This window comes from Amblyomma mixtum, chromosome 9, assembly GCF_055824585.1.
Source record: "Amblyomma mixtum isolate Tamu chromosome 9, ASM5582458v1, whole genome shotgun sequence".
NCBI classification, from domain to species: Eukaryota; Metazoa; Arthropoda; class Arachnida; order Ixodida; family Ixodidae; genus Amblyomma; species Amblyomma mixtum.
The window spans coordinates 6,298,637-6,311,077 of record NC_143020.1 but is presented as its reverse complement, the minus strand read 5'-3'; the positions used below and the strand labels follow the sequence as shown (position 1 = coordinate 6,311,077).

Here is a 12,441-nt window from a genome sequence, read left to right as displayed (position 1 = left end):
GAACATTGACCGCCATGATCGCCAAGTATGTTCCTCGGACCACTCAAACTGGGACCGCCTTCTCCCATTTGTGACATATGCGTACAACACTGCCACACAGAGCACAACTGGCTTCTCTCTGTTCTTTCTTCTTTACGGCCGCGAGCCTACCTGTACCATGGATACCGTGCTTCCGTATCGTCCTGATGTTTCCGAGCCTCTTACCCTTTCTCAAGCAGCGACCTATGCTGAAGAATGCCGCCAGCTTGCCCGCTCTTTTACCACGCAAGATCAGAATCGCCAGAAGTACCTTCGCGCCCCTACCAGTCCGCTTCCGTCCTATACCCCAGACTCGCTCGTGTGGCTTTGGGTTCCCTCAACCAGTCCCGGTCTCTCCACTAAACTCATCTCAAAGTACCACGGCCCCTACCGTGTCGTCTGCGAGTCCTCTCCAGTCAACTACATCATTGAACCGCTTTCGCCACCTCAAGATGCGCGCCGTCGTGGCCGTGAAACAGTGCACGTTGACCGTCTCAAGCCTTACTACGACCCGCCTACCGTGTGTGCGCCTTAAGTCGGCAGGATGCCTCCTTTTTCGCCGGGAGGTAATTGTAGTGTAGCAGCCGCGCTCTCTCACTGTGATGAACGGTGGTAGTGAAAGACGACGACGATCCTTAGGTGTGAAGCTCGCTCGCAGCCCGAACGTTTGGCTGATCCTTTGCTGAACGTTGCACAGCGATCTAGGTTCCGCTGAGTCACAACCACCATCCTACAATATATATATATATATAAATATATATATAACGGGGAAGATCTGAACTGTGTCTCATAGAAGCAATGAATCGCGATTAAAATTCCTTGTAAATCGTTTTCTTAGTTCTTTTCTAGTTTGTTGTAAATCAGCACTTTTTTCATGCAAGTTTACAATGGGAATTGACTAACATCGTTTTGTACCACGCTTATAAATTGCTAACACGTGGACAATTTCGCCATAAGGCGTGACGTCACTGGAATACTGTGTTAGTTTTTACAAAACATCAAATATCCGTGTAAAGCTTCATATATATGAGAATACTTTATAACCGCCAATTTTTTTCGGAAATCTACTTTAGCACATCACCCTTGAAAAACAGACCTGAAAGATATCTTCCAACAGCATTTTTCTTAATAAACACGCGCACAGTGGGCAAGGTGCACACAGGTGCGCACAACAAGCCAACGTGTACACAGCAAGCGCCAAGCGGCCGCCAACACTCGCGGGTGTAGGAAAAAACGTCCTCGGAAAAAAGGTGCCCGAAGAAGATTTCATTTCATTTACTTCACGTACTGAAAGGACATGAGGGGGCGAGAGAAAAAAGCTGCCTTACGGGCAGCTTCACAAGCTCTCACCCCCCGTTACATATGGACGAGGGCAGACACAGTACATGCGCGAAACATTAGGAAATTACATATTTTGTAAAGCCATTAGAGTAATTAGATAACAATTATTATCAAAACACATGACAACTCTATAAATACTGTAATAACATGCAAATTTGACAAACCAGAGAGTGGCAATTTCCATTGCCGTGTAAAAAAATGTCGACATAATACACACCACTTTCACACACACATGTACACATCAACTGCATTCATCAGAATTCATATATCATAAATAAAATCAACTCTACAAGACGTCAAGGTTTGTAATATGTTCATGCATTGTATGGCCTTTATTAAGATTATTTAACAGTCTTGGAATTACATTACACAACATTTGCATTCCATAGTTCCAACATTTGCATTCCCCCTAGGAAGCGCCCTCTAGCAAAAAAATGTCCCCAAGTGAAAAGTTACGCAAAGAATAATTCTTCCGGAACAACTTGACAACAAATTGCCCTGTATATTGTACTGTTCCTTGAATTGGAGAATAGATGTAGGCGTGAAGTATTTTGCAGTGCCAGACCACACCGTGGTCATGCAGACTTCATTCTCGGAAAAAAAAGATACCGCAGCGTTTAAATTTAGCGCACTTTTAGCGCTCTGCATGGCCTTACACCACATCTGCTAAACCGTACACTTATCTTGCAATCACGCCGCCGCGGTGGCTCAGTGGCTATGGTGCTCGGCTGCTGACCCGAAAGACGCGGGTTTGATCCCGGCCGCGGCGGCTGGAATTTCTTTGGAGGAGAAATTCTAGAGGCCCGTGTACTGTGCGATGTCAGTGCACGTTAAAGAACCCCAGGTGGTCGAAATTTCCGGAGCCCTCCACTACGGCGTCTCTCATAGCCTCAGTCGCTTTGGGACGTTAAACCCTATAAACCAAACCACTTACCTTGCAATCGCCGCTGCAGGCGGGAAGCTGCTTTCTGCTGGTGCAGTGTGTAGACACTGAGCTACCGCCTCCTAAATATTGGATTGGGCGCATGTGATAGCTCGATGATTGCGTAGAGGCCATGCGCAGTGTTTGTTTCACGCTATCATTAAGCTATAAATGAGACGTGCAGCATTAAACGTATTTAGCTTATATTTTTCTTGTATATCAAGACGCCGTTCTCATCCAGTGTTTTTCCCAGCCTTGAGCAATAATCCACACCATCACTTGCGTTGTGTTGACCATACCGCTGTGTTCAGGGCCAGTGCATAGTTCCACCGTTAAACAACTTAAATCCGCCTCATGAGGTAAGAGCCCACTAGTGGCATTGCCCACATGTTAGGCCGATGCTCAAATTACTGCGTGTTACGAGGCGTTTCATGGCAACCATCTGGGGACATTTTCTCCCAGTTCGCAAATGGGAGCATTTTTCCCCGGGGCGTTTTTTCTTGGGAAATTTTTCCTGGGAATGTTTTTTTTCCGGAACCCCTCATTCGCAGCAAACTTCGGCAGATTGCCCTCAGTAATTTTCTGTTTTGATACGCTGAGCCCATTCGCCTTCACTTATTTCTGCCCATCATGTCTTATTATGCTTTGGTTTATGGTTAATATGGTTTAACGTGCCAAAGCGACTGAGGCTATCAGAGACGCCGTAGTGAAGGACTCCGGAATTTTAGACCACCTGAGGCTCTTTAAAGTGTAATGACATCGCACAGTACAAGGGCTTCTAGAATTTCGCCTCCATCGAAATCCGACCGCTGCGGCCGGGATCGAACCCGCGTCTTTCGGGTCAGATGTCTTTTTAACAAGACAAGGTTTTAGCAGCGCGGTCATATGACGCCCCTTCTTAATGTATTCTTTCTGAAGCGGCGCTCCATTAAAGTTATCAAGACAGTAAGGCGCTAAGTGTTTCGACACTGGGGGGGGGGGGGGGGTGTTGCATAGTGCGTTGATAAAAAGATAACCGCAGCGCGCCAGCCACGAAACTCACCTATAGTCGAAGCCGATCCCGAATTGAGTGACCTTATGTGCACCAATGGCGTCAAGGAATCGCTGGAAGTTTGTTTTGAAGGGCTCGCTCAGTGTGCTTCCGCCTGGCTTGTACAGTGAGTCGTAGAAAATAATGGTGCAGACACCGTCTGGCGGAAGCTCGGTGTTGCCCGTGCTGAGGTGATCGCCCATAGTGCAGATCAGGGAAGTATTCGGGAGACGAGCCTCTGCACAACAACAAACGTTTACAAAGAGTCCTTTAGAGGGTAATCGGACATCGCTGATGAGTTCGTATCAACGCCGTTGATGTTATAAAATTTCTTGCACTGCACAGCCTGAAAAAAGAAGAGGCTCTGAATGTACACGAAAAAATATTTGGAACACGGGTGTGCGTCGAAGGGAAATAAACTGCGTTCCACACGCTAGAATTTCGTAACAATAGAGCTCAGGCTTCGACAAACTGCAGATGTATTAATAGTGATAGCAAGATAAACGAGAAAAACCTGCTCCTTCAAACAAAAATATAATATTCATGAGAAAAATACTGTTTTGTCCACAATGAATCTGTCTTCTGTTTCTACAACCGCAACAGCTTGGCAAACATTGCAGTTGGTTTTGAAATGCAGAAGACACTGGACATCTTTGCGGAAAAACTTCTAGGACTTCTAGGTTTGTTAAAGTGTTAGGTGCTAGTCAAATACAAGTAATAGAAAATCTTTGCCTGTTGCTTGAATGTTTGAATTTCGGACAAGCGGTCTTATTTTCTCCGGCTGCATTAAAGTGAGGCAAGGCTTTTAACAATGAGAAATAATGCGTTGATATCATACGTTAAATAACGAAGGGAATCAGCGAGGGAATGCAGAACAGAGCTTGATAGACTGCTAGGGCTAGTGGCACTGGTTAGGCACTGTCACGTGCTCTTGTCAATACGTACAGATTTCGCAATTACCTGAAGAATTGCAAGAAAAGAAAAGCTATATTCTTCCGAATGGACACCCGAGAGAGCATTGAAATGCGATGCGAATACGAAGCATACAAATAAGACAAAATTGTCACGCAGAGGTAACCGGAGCCCCGCAATCGGGAAGACATCGAAATGCTTACAAGAGGGACTCTCTATTGGGCTAACTTGTACCCCGTAAGAAAAGAACAAATTAGCACCGCGGATAGCAACAAGCGAACTCGGTGGTCGTCGATGAACACAATAGTAGCTGCTCTCGGCAGCGTTCAGTTTAAGGCAGACAAATTGCTTTCTATATATGATGTGATTGACATCGATGGTAATATCACACAACCTAAAAGGAGTTGCGCGTGGCTGCGGTCATTCGAGAAAAATTTGGCTACATCTCACGACAGCAAAAAATTGTAAAGCCGTATGCTGGCAGCCTTGAGGAGAGAGAGAGAGAACAACTTTTATTTAGAAAGCCTGCAGAGTCGGTTAGGCTCCCTCCAAGCAGGGAGGACAAGCTTTTACCGCGACGCGGCCACTACGTCAACCTCGTGCGTTGTGCTCCTTGAGGTCTTGTTACGCCCCTCGCTACTTCCGCGGGTTCGAGAGGGCCGCCGCCCCCTTCCTGGGGGTGCCACCCCCCTCTCCTCGGTTTCGCTCGGTCGCTGCCTCTCGAGAGCTGCCGAGACCTGCTGGACGGCCTTGAGTTGTGTCTTATGATCACAGCTCCTCGTTGCAGCCTCTAGCTGCGGCGGGATCGTCGTCTTCTCGCTGGCTTCGCGCGGATTTACGCTACAGTGCCAAAGGATGTGAGCCGCGGTGGCTCTCTCCTTCGCGCACAGTCTGCATATGTCACTCGCGTACACACTCGGACACACGTGCTTAGCTAGCACCGGGGTGAGCAGGGACCCCGTCTGTAACTGTCTATATAACACTGCCTCCTTCCGGGTAAGCCCCGGGTGAGGTGGCGGCATAGTCTGTCTGTTCAGTCTGTACCATTTCACTATTTCGTTGAAGGTGGTCATCTTGTCCTTGGCACTGCGTCGCGACCAGGACTCCGAGTCGGCCGTACTTTCATCCGCGCGGTTGGTTAGTCCTCGCGCGGCCGAGTTGGCCGTCTCGTTGTGGTTCACGTTTCCGCGTACCGACACGTCACTGCCCATGTGGGCCGGAAACCACTTGATCACCACAGGATTGTTGCGTCCGATGTCTTCGGCCTTGCGCAGTATGCGCGCGGCCTCACTACATACCCTACCCTTGGCGTAGTTCTTCACTGCCGTTCTAGAGTCACACAACACTGTAGTACATCCGGGGTCGGAAACGGCCAAGGCGATGGCCACCTCCTCCGCCCGGTGCGCTTCTCGAGTCCGGACGCTCACCGCGGTCTTCGTTGCACCCGTCGATGCCCCGACAACCACCGCCGCGTAATCGTCGGTGCTCCCTTGATACTCTGCCGCGTCCACGTAGGCGGCGCCTTCTTCTCTGGCGTGGAGGTCCACGAGAGCCCTGGCCCTCGCCAACCTCCGCTCCCTGTTGTGCTCGGGGTTCACGTTCTTCGGGATCGGGAAGACCCTGAGCTTTCTGTTGATGCTATCTGGTATAGGTACGTCTTTCTGCTGCTTGCCTTCCCTCGGTTCGAGGCCAAGGTCCCGCAGTATCTGTCTTCCGGTTCTCGTTTCGGAGAGACGCTCGAGTTGCGCCGTTCTCTGTGCTTCGGCTATTTCGTCCAGCGTGTTGTGGACTCCCAGTGCCATGAATTTTTCGGTGCTCGTGCTCCCGAGGAGACCGAGTGCCGCCTTATACGCCTTGCGTATGGTGGCGTCTATCTTGTTACGTTCACTCGGCCTCCAGTTGTGGAAGGCGGCCACGTACGTTATGTGGCTAACTGCGAAGGATTGAACGAGCCTAGTCAGGCTCTCCTCCTTCATCCCCGCTTTTCTGTTGGACACCCTCTTGATGAGCCTTGAGGATAAGCAAATTCAGACTACAAAGAATCGCGACATTACCCCACTTTATTGAACAGTCGACCCGATGTGCTGGGACATGGTGTAGGACAGAATACGTGCCAGGCCTACTGCTCTGCGTCGACTTACACAGAAAGTATGTCAGCAATAGTCTTGTTAAGGCGTTCCATGAGGCCGTTATTTTGCGGATGGCACGCAGATTTTCTCTCCTGTGGTTTGTCTGACTGTGGGGCAGGATAGTTTGAATGAGCTAGACTGTTAATGCTGCTGCACTGTTCGTTATGACTACCTCGGGGGCGCCGTGTAGCAGGAGAAGGCATTCCACAAATAGTATCACAACTTCTGCAGTGCCGATCAGGTTGGCGTTTGTTCCGGCGTATCGGGTGAGGAGTAGGTCGCTACTATTATCCACTTCCGGGCACTGACGTCGTAAAAGAGCTGAGTAGGTCCATGCTGATTTGCTGTGGTGGTGTCGTCTTCAGAAATGTGCTGGCGTCGCAGAGGATGCCGTCGCTGCTGGCAGTCTAGGAAAGATTTAACGATCTGTACGACGTCCGTGGATGGTCGTGACAAGTAATAGTTGTTTTGAATTGGGCATAGGCTGCGGGTAAACCAGAGGTTCCGGGCTGTAGGTTCGCCACGTTAATCATGAAAAATGTCCTCTCGAAGGCTGTCAGGACAAACGAGAAGGGCAATGGTCTTGCTGGACGCCAAGCTCTCCACGATGATTGCGCTTTGCATACAGGAGGAGGAAAATACAGGCTTGAACGCTGTAGGGGGCCAAGAATTCTTGCCTTCCAGGCAATAGATGAGAAGGTCTAGGACGGAGTCCGAGCATTGCTGCTGCGTAGCAGTGCTGTTGGCGAAGAGTGCGAGGAAGGAGTCGTCGCTGTCATGTTTCGGAGCTATATCGACAAGGGCTCGTGACAAGCAGTCAGCGTCATGTTCTTGCGCCAGGCTTCTGGACTACGCTGTCGTCTAATTCGATAAGGCGCAAGCTCTGTTAAGCGAGGTGGCCGGAGGAATCCTCAAATTGGCAAGTCAGCACTGCGCATGGAGGTTGCTGACAACTTTGAATGGTCGCCCTTACAGGAAGGGGCGGAATTTCATGTAGCCCAGATGATGGCGAGACACTCCTACTCGGCTGTCGAATAGTTAGCTGCTGCTTTCTACAAGCACTGGACTGCATACGCGCTTACCTTCTCAAATCCGTCAGGCGTCGGTACTCCCGCCTGAAGTTTGTTGCTATTACAGAGCCTTGCCCTTCCCTGACCACCTTAGAGATAAATTCTGCAAAGGGATGCCTTGGTCCAGCAGCAGATGCATATTTCATTACATGACGCCGTCAATATTTTTGGCATAGAAACAGCTACGGTGACCATAATGCTTGAACGTAGGGATATGCTCACTTCTTTGTCGAGCACACTGAGCCCTACATGATTCGTCAGGGTCGAGTTCGAAGGCATGGGCTCCTCCGTCGAGTGTGTGATGGACTCTAGCATGAGCTCAATGATTGGTTGGTGCTGCATCGAGAAGTCCGCGCGTAGAATAAGGTCTCGGGAAAAGCCGCTGCGGTAGCTCTTCGGGTATAGCACTCGGCTCCTGCACTGAAAGTAGCCGGTTCGGTCCGGCGGCGGCGGTCGAATTTCGATGGGGGCGAAATTCTATAGGCCCGTGTACTGTGCGATGTTAGTGCAAGTTGAATCCCAGGTGGTCGAAATTTCCGGAGATCTTCACTACGGCGTCCCTCATAGCCTGAATTGCGTTGGGACGTTAAACCCTCACAAATCATAAACATCACGGAAACACTGATGGAGCACTGTGAAAGGTGCACGGCGCGTGTCTCCGTGGTCTGTAACTGTTGGAGTACACTATCGCGACAAGGTGGTGAGATGGCCTCCGAGTGCGCCCATATGCGGGCCGTCTCAAACTGTCGTAACCTTCTTCAGCTAAGCGGAGGACGGCTCACCGATGATTAAGAGAGAAAGAGAGGTGTTCACCAAGGCTGTGAAGTTGCGGCCCTGGATAGTCGTTACTTCGTACTCTCCCGCTACTCGCCGATCGTTTTGTAAGGCGACGGCATGGCAGGCGAATCAAGTCCTATATGGGCCGTTGTCTTCGCAGCACTAAGCAGCTTTGACGTGGCTTTGTGGGCCCTTTGGTCGGGTCCTCCACTTGAGTGCGTGGCGTCATGGTCGTTGGAGGATCTTCGTCGTTTCGCCGGGAAGCAAACTAACATCAAAAGGCTGCTGCCTTCATTTTGCCCTGTGGGGGTGGAAAGCCTACCTCTGGCGGCTGCGTTGTACCTGCGGTGCGGTGGGGAAGCCGCGGAGATATCAGTGTCTCCAAAGTTGATGAGACGCTCTATGTGTGATCAAGCTGACGCAATTACTCTGACTGCGTGTGATCGCTGGTCGGGTTGTAGTCGCACAGCGCCGCAGGGGAAGCGTTTGTTCCCCATTCCTCGATAAGGGCAGTGCCGGATAATGTGCCCCGGTTCTCTACAATGAATGCAGAGCGGGTGGCGCTCATCGGGAGTTCTCTAGACGTGTACTTTCCTTAGCGTAGCTCTTTGGTCCAAAGTTGGCAGAGCGGGTGGCTGCAGAAGTTCAGATGGTGCATAACGTTGCTGGGGCGGGTTGACGTGGGTCGTTGGCTGCGTACCACCGCGGCGTGGGTCATTGCAGCGAGTTTTGCTGTGCGTATTATCGTTTTTTCAGGACGCCTATACCTTGCGGCAGTTTCTTGTGGACATCGTCCGTTACTGCAGGAGTATAAGGCTGGGCTAGCGACGAAAGCATTAGGCGGTGTTCTCGAAAATAATTTCGCGAAATCCGTCTGGCACGTTTGAGGTGTTTAGGGTTAGCATATCCATCGGTATCGCTGAAAAGAAAAGTGCCTGATGGTCGTACAGGAGCGCCCGGGCATTCAAGATATCGACTATCAGCGGTTTGGTGGGGAACTCAAATTGGTTCAGGGGGATTCGTACCAGCTTGGTGAAAAGATGTTCCCTGCCACATCGCATGAGCAAGTCGGCCATCTTGTCTTCGAACATGGCGGTGTCGGCTTTGCTGAAAAGGAGCGCCATCTCTGCAAAGTACATTTTCGCAGTCTTGTGGGAACATTGCAAACGGGTCAGGAGCCGGCGGTCTGCGCTTTCTTTGTGCCCGACGCTTCTGGTCGTTCCACGTAGTTGGCTCTCCAAGCTCTTCCAAGTAGTCATAGAATTTTGCGTGATTTTCACACTGCGATGTTCATGGGTCATAAAATGCGTAGACATTCCGGAGCTTGGCGTCGTTGTCCTATGGGTTCAGCGCAGCCACTCTGCCGAATACGTCAAGCCATTCTGCTATGTCCTGATGGGTATGGCCACACAATATGGGCTGCTCATGACGCATGCGAAAACCAAGGGTGCCTTCTTGAGCCACCGCGGCGTTATTTTGGGGTGCATAGGAAAACTACAGGACAGCATCGCCATCAGATGTCGCATAGTGGGGACGGAAGTCCGGCAGTCAGGAAGGGACCCAAAGGCTTGAAAAAGGCATTCTTTATTGGGATCTCTTGAGCGCTCAAAAGACAAAAGAAATTGGCGGCGATAATAGCAACAACCCTGCTCACTGGTCTTCGATGAACAGAACTCTCACTGGTCTCCGCCGTGGTCAGTTTAAAGAAAGCAAATTTCTTTCTAGATAAAGCCCGAAGAGCACCTACGATAATATCCTTGAACTTAGAACCAGTTCCGCGTGTTTGCGATCATTCGAGATGTATCTCGTTACAACATGGGTCAGAAATAATGATTAAGTGACATGCCGGCGGCTTTGAACATAAAACAATTAATACAATGTTTCGCGCCAATAACCCTCTGTGGGACAGCACACATTTTTTTGTAAAGTCGAGGAAAAACTTTTCATTGCACGAGCCACTGACGTTCCCAGAAACGGTTCCTAACAAATTTCACAATTTTAGTACAAATAGTTAAGTGGAACAAACTCGGACATATTTGTTCCGTTTCCACTAAATGGAGATGAAGAAAATGGGACGTATTTGTCGAATTGACCTAGGTGGGCTAACTTACTGAGTTATTTTCTTCTAGCCACTTCATTACCTTGCTCACACTTGTTCGATAGATCTTGAGCTTGTTCGCACTACGTCGCCCGTCTTGGAGCACCAGCGGCGTCTACTCGTTTCACTATCACAGGGTTGTGTCCTTTGTCCACGAGCCGAACATCACCGCAGACGCCAACTATTTCTGGCCATTTTTTGCCCTCGATGTTGTCTCGGAAGGGCTGCTTGGTGCATGCGTTCTGAATTTTAGTTACTAACAGTTTGGCGCCCAAAAACAAACTACATACGATGTTTGAGCATAACCGCTAAATATTCAATCGTTAAATGTCCAGCTAGTTTTAGCATGCTAACAAAAAGCTCTGTCTTCTTATTGCTTGTCATGTGAAATCTTTGGAACAAGTCCATGTTGTGATGTGGAGTTTTTCCTCCTTATGCATAAAAAAAGAGTCAATCACCGGGCATTTTGATCTTTGTTTTTTTGCCAGATCGAATATAGCCAAAAACTTGCAGCGTGCCCCCCAAAAAGGACGAAGTTTAGAGGTCTTGACTCGCTACGTCGTCTAGTGGGCGCGGCTGAAACCACTTTTAAACAAATCATTGGAAACTTAAGATAGGTGGGAGTGCAGTATAAGTGGGACTGCTGTATCCCAGTGCCTCACAACCTCTTTAGTATGGGGAACAAAATGGGACATACGTGTGCCATTTTCTTGCCAAGGGATAATATAAACGCCATGCGGACACTAGTGTATACATGTAGCGACCGCTAATCCGCTCGAAACATTTGTGCCACGGGCAGCTCTCACCGTGGTAATAATCCAGTGAGAAAATGATCAAAGAACCTCACGAGTAATAGGTGGTCGAGTCAGACCAGGTGTAGTCGTGCTGTTCTGCTTCGTGGACTCTGAATTGAAAGAGAAAGACAAAGACAATATTATAATATCTATTGTTGGTTTCTAAAATAACGGTAATTTTATCGCGCACAATCTGTTTGACGACCGTAATATTAGCTCCTCATTATTAGGCAGAGTAATAGTGGGTCAAGTGAGACCTGGTGTAGTCATGCTGTTCTGCTTCGTGGACTCTGGATTGAAAGAGAAAGACAAAGACAATATTATAATATCTATTGTTGGTTTCTAAAATAACGGTAATTTTATCGCGTGCAATCTGTTTCACGGCCGTAATAATAGCTCCTCATTATTAGGCAAAGTAATGGTCGGTCAAGTCAGACCTGGAGTAGTCGTGCTGTTCTGCTTCGTGGACTCTGGATTGAAAGAGAAAGACGATGACAATATTATAATATGTATTGTTGGTTTCTAAAATAACGGTAATTTTATCGCGTGCAATCTGTTTCACGGCCGTAATAGTAGCTCCTCATTATTAGGCAGAGGAATAGTCTGTTTAGCCATACCAGGTGTAGTCGTGCTGTTCTGCTTCGGGGATTCTGGAACAAAAGAGAAAGACAAAGATCATTATTATAAAATTTATTGTCGGTTTATGAAATCACGGTAATTTTATCGTGCGCCTTCTGCTTCACGGCCGCAATAATAGCTCCTCATTATTAGGCAGGGGACAGTTTCCCAGGAATGAAGTATTATTGACGCGAGGGTGGGCGATGACGGTTATAGCTCAAGCTGGCTTGTACCGGGATGTCAGTTTTCTAAGAGAACAATGCAGGCAGAAGTCTACCAGGGAGTACAAAAGATATTTCGGCATTGCTGCCACAGCAACCAATAGAACACAATAAAGGGCTAGAAGGCTCGAGAGCGTACTAAAGTCGACCAACCACAAAAAAATAAAAATGCAGGTGGCACGTGCGGCGCCTTTACAACAACTGAACTTGCTTTCTCTGCGAATGGCAGAAATTAGTGAAAACAGGCCATGTTTAGTCGCTGTATAAAGATTTTTTCGAAATACACTAGGATATAAAGCCTGGATAACTTCATGACAAGGAACTTTGATTTGATCATGGCATCACTGGTTTGTTGACATGAACCAACATTTAAAGAACTGATAATCGAGAACGAAACCTTGGATATTTACGTGCATAGCATTGACCCTGAAACCATCCCTGAATGGCGGTTCCAGAGCGATGGAGCACGATAGATGCATTAGGCATGCGGTAGTAACATTGATATTAGGGA

General features: G+C 48.6%; 1 protein-coding gene across 1 annotated transcript in view; it reads right to left on the bottom strand.

The window, feature by feature from the left end:
• LOC149328171 (uncharacterized) overlaps positions 1 to 12,441 on the bottom strand; it is a 32,066-nt gene that overhangs the window by 18,068 nt on the left and 1,557 nt on the right. Inside the window, exons 2-3 of the mRNA XM_089558914.1 lie at positions 11,145 to 11,201; positions 3,324 to 3,549 (exon numbers count right to left, since the gene is read on the bottom strand). Of these exons, the coding sequence (XP_089415040.1) occupies positions 3,324 to 3,549; positions 11,145 to 11,201 (283 nt within the window). The remainder of the gene's footprint in view (positions 1 to 3,323; positions 3,550 to 11,144; positions 11,202 to 12,441) is intronic.